At 33.0% G+C, this 4,324-nt stretch overlaps 1 protein-coding gene across 2 annotated transcripts in view; it reads left to right on the top strand.

Annotated features, from left to right (window-relative positions):
- The window catches only part of SGCG (sarcoglycan, gamma (35kDa dystrophin-associated glycoprotein)), a 90,209-nt gene that overhangs the window by 21,357 nt on the left and 64,528 nt on the right, over positions 1-4,324 (top strand). For both annotated transcript variants that reach the window (XM_011999926.1, XM_011999927.1), the window contains one exon: positions 364-558. In XM_011999926.1, the coding sequence (XP_011855316.1) occupies positions 364-558 (195 nt within the window). The remainder of the gene's footprint in view (positions 1-363; positions 559-4,324) is intronic.

A 4,324-nucleotide genomic window follows, 5' to 3' on the forward strand; every position in this document is an offset into this window, starting at 1 on the left:
TTGATTATTTTAGGTTAATGCTTCAATTCCAAGTTTAACCCTGAAGAACTTTGATAGATACAGAGAATTTATTAACATCTGAAGTTATTAACATCTGAAAATATGGTCACTAGATTTCAAATGTTTATCATACATAAAATATTCTAAATGACAGATTAAATATCTCCCTGTGATTGAAACACAGTGACATGTTTCAGAATAATATTTAATTATCTCTTTAAAAAATCATTAATTTTGGAAATTTATGACTGGGATGAAAAATACGTTTTCAGGCTCATAGTAAATCAGTATTAACAAACAAGTTGACTCCCTCATTCCCTCTCTGTCTCTTTCTCTCTCCTCTCATGAACACACCCGTGGCAGATGGTGCGTGAGCAGTACACTACAGCCACAGAAGGCACCCACATAGAGAGGCCAGAGAATCCGTATGTCTACAAAATTGGCATTTATGGCTGGAGAAAGCGCTGCCTCTACTTGTTTGTTCTTCTTTTACTCATCATCCTCGTTGTGAATTTAGCTCTTACAATTTGGATTCTTAAAGTCATGTGGTTTTCTCCAGTAAGTATCACTGTTTTCTGGTAACCATGTTCTTCTTTTGTTCACTGTATCACTTCGTCTATATTATACTGATAGGAGTTTCCTTTTATGTGATTAACATTCATTTCTTTGCTATCTGGATCAGAATTTCAGGAGCAAAATATGTATGTAGCATTTACATTTTTCCCTTTTCCTGAAACCTCATTGTGAACTATAGTGTCTTGGTTTTGTGTATTTTTGCTGTAATTTTTTTCATTAGTCATCTCTATATAGTGGGAATATTGTAATAGTCTTTAGTTTGTGGTTGATTGAGTCAAGATTATTTACTGATTATTTAACTCATCAGTTTGTAAAACTGTATAAATCATTTTCTTAATTTTCATTAATTCATAAATATTTACTTTAAATGGCACTCTCCTTTAAATTTTTTTTTTATTTACAGGTAATCAAGTTACACTTTCATTTTTTAAAGACCCTTTACTAATAGACAGTAAATTCATGTATACACTTCAGCATTCAGCAACAGATTTAGTAACTAAAACGTCAATCCTAAGGAATTCATATTCTATTTTAAACATTCTTATATTTTAAAGATCTACATAATTTTGTATTCTTTGATAATATTTTGTGTACTTTTGAAAAAATGCTTAATGTAGAATGTCTTAATTTTACAAGATAGCCACAGTGAGACAAAAATATTGCAGAGAACATTGCAGGCAGGTCAGTCTGTTGCTTACATGCATCTGAAGGTGTGATATATGCCCAGGCCCCTCCCTCCCTCCCTTCCTTCCTTCCGTCCTTCCTTCTTTTTTGACGGAGTCTTGCTCTGTTGCCCAGGCTGGAGTGCAGTGCTGCAATCTTGTCTCACTGCAACCTTCACCTCTGCACAGGCTCTTTCTGAGAACAATGCTTGAAGTCATTCATTCTGAAACACCTTCTATTACTATTCTTCTTCACTTTCTATGCAAGTATTTCTGTCCCACTATAGTTCTAGCCAGTAGATACATTATTTATTTTATTGACATAATAAATCTTTTTGTTTTTATATATGCAAAGAGGTAAAATACCAATCAAATCAAAATATAGTTTGAAACTGTGTTAGTATATTTGATGTAAATATGAATGCAATCAATATAAATATATAAGCTGTTATAAATTATAAATATTATAAATATATATGAACAATTATGTAAATATATTCAAATTAATCCAATTTAAGTTGTGATTTCTCGGTTAAAATTTATAGAATCACTATTTCTACAGCATCACATTAGTACTTAGTCCCATTGGACAATGTTACTTCATGAAAGTGGCACAACTAACAGGATACATGTTTTTGCACATCATATAAATTTTAATATCTAAATATAAAATAGTTTAACATTTTCTGGAGACTGAAGCAGTGTTAAAGTCCTCAAATTATAAACTATGGGATTTGCCAGAGACAACTCTGAATAGAGAGCCCTGCATCAGCCTGCTGTAGGACTGTCAGTTATGCAGAAGGTTAAGAGAGGCAGTGTCCTGGGTAGGAGGCCCATGGAAGGGCCCAGGAGTGAGGAGAAACCACCCACAGCCCAGCACGTGCTGAGCAAGGACAGACTTTATCTGGAATGAATGATGTGCATTATTTATGAAATAAGAGTGAATTAATTTTGTAAACTATTTGACTGTAAAGTGACAATATGTCTACTTTATAATCTTGTCATGTGGCATCTAAAACAACTTTGAGGTATTATAAATGTGGATTAAATTAAGTTGTGCCAGCAGCTGAGTCCATTTCACTGATGGAGAAGGGCTCCCCACAGACATCAGCACAGACGTTCCTGCCATCACCGCAGCTGCCCATCCCCTGCCCTTTCTAGTGAGATATGGTCGAGTGTGGTATTTTCTTCAGTTAGGAACCTGTTGCTAATTGGTAGTGAGTATTCAGGATTCTTTAGTGCTGTCTTTAACAAAATAAGAAAAACTACTACTAACATTTATGGAATCAAAAGGCAAGATACCCAAAGGCACTAACCTACAGAAAATGCCAGGCCTTAATTGGAAGATGCTGGTTAGACTTTGCATCATTATTCTCAAAGTGAAATGACATAAATGATGTAATTCTCATAGGTGCATAAGTTTGATTTCTTACTTTTGTAATTATCCCATATGTTTTGAAACAGTAAATTGTAAATTAACATATGTTTTAATTCTTACTGATTTGAAAGATTTTAAAATATAAGATTTCATGTTCTATTTATTTTAAATTTTATTTCAAGAACAAAATTAACACAACATCTACCCTCTTAACAGATTTTAATTGTACAATATGATATCATTAACAATAGGTACAATGTTGTACAGCAGATGTCTAGAACCTACTCATCCTGCTTGATTGAAATGTGAAGTTCATTGATTAATAGCACCCATTCTCACTTCCTCAGCCCCTGGTAACCACCATTCCACTCTTTGTTCAATGAGTTTGCCTACCGTAGATACCTCATATAAGTGGAAACATGCAATATTTGTCCTTTTGTGCTTATTTCACTTTGCATAACGTCCTCAAGGTTTATCCATGTTGTCTCACATTGCAGAACTTTTTTCTTTTTTAAGATGAATAATATTCTACTGTATAGATATACATTTTCTTTATTCATCTGTTGTCTGTAGACTTTTAGGTTTTTTCCACATCTTGATTGACTACTATAAATAGTGCCACAATGAACATGAAAGAGCAGATACCTGTTCCAGTTCCTGATTTCCATTCTTTTGGATAAACAACAAACTATTGGAAAAGGAAATTAGAAAAACAATCCCATTTTCAATAACATCAAAAAGAATGCAATATCTAGAAATAAACTTAACTAAGAAGATGAAAGACTTACATAATGACAACTATAAAATACTGATGAAAAAATTAAAGACACAAATGAGAAGACATCCCATGTTCATTGATTGGAAGACTTGGTATTAATAAAATGTACATTCTACCACAAGTGATCTATAGATTCAGTGCAATTCCCATCAAAATCCTAATGTTATGTTTTTTACAGAAATAGAAAACACAATCCAAAAATTCATGTGGAATTACAAAAGACCTGAAACAGCCAAATCAGTTTTGAGAAAGAAGAATAAAGCTAGAGGCATCATGCTTCCTGATTTTGAAATATATTACAAAGCTATCATAATTTAAACAGTATGGTACTGGCATAAAGAAAGGCATATAGACCACTGGAATAGATATTCTAGAAAAAAATCCATGCATGTGTGATCAACTGGTCTTTGACAAGGGTGCCAAGAATATCAAATAAGGAAAAGATAGTCTGTTCAACAATGCTGGGAAAACTGGATTTTCACATGCAAAAGAAGAATTTGAACCCTTATCTGAAACCATACATAAAAATTAATGCAAAATGGATTAAAGATTTAAACATAAGGCCTAAAAGTGTAAAACTTCTGGAAGTAAATATTTGGAGAAAAGCTTCGTGACATTGGTCTTGGAAATGATTTCTTGAATATCAAAAGTACAGGCAACCAAAGCAAAAATAGACAAGTGGGACTACACTATACTAAAAAGCCTCTGTGCAGCAAAGAAAATAATCAGCAGAGTGAAAAGGCAACCCATGAAATGGGAGAATATATTTGCAAACTATATATCTGATAAGGGGTTAATTTCCAAAATATATAAGGAACTCCTATAACTCAAGACCAAAAAGACAAATAACCCGATTAAAAATGGACAAAACATCTGAATAGACATTTCTCCAAAGAAGACATAGAATGGCCTAAGTATTCAGCATCACTA

Source organism: Mandrillus leucophaeus, unplaced genomic scaffold (genome assembly GCF_000951045.1).
Source record: "Mandrillus leucophaeus isolate KB7577 unplaced genomic scaffold, Mleu.le_1.0 Scaffold61, whole genome shotgun sequence".
In the NCBI taxonomy this organism is placed as follows: Eukaryota; Metazoa; Chordata; class Mammalia; order Primates; family Cercopithecidae; genus Mandrillus; species Mandrillus leucophaeus.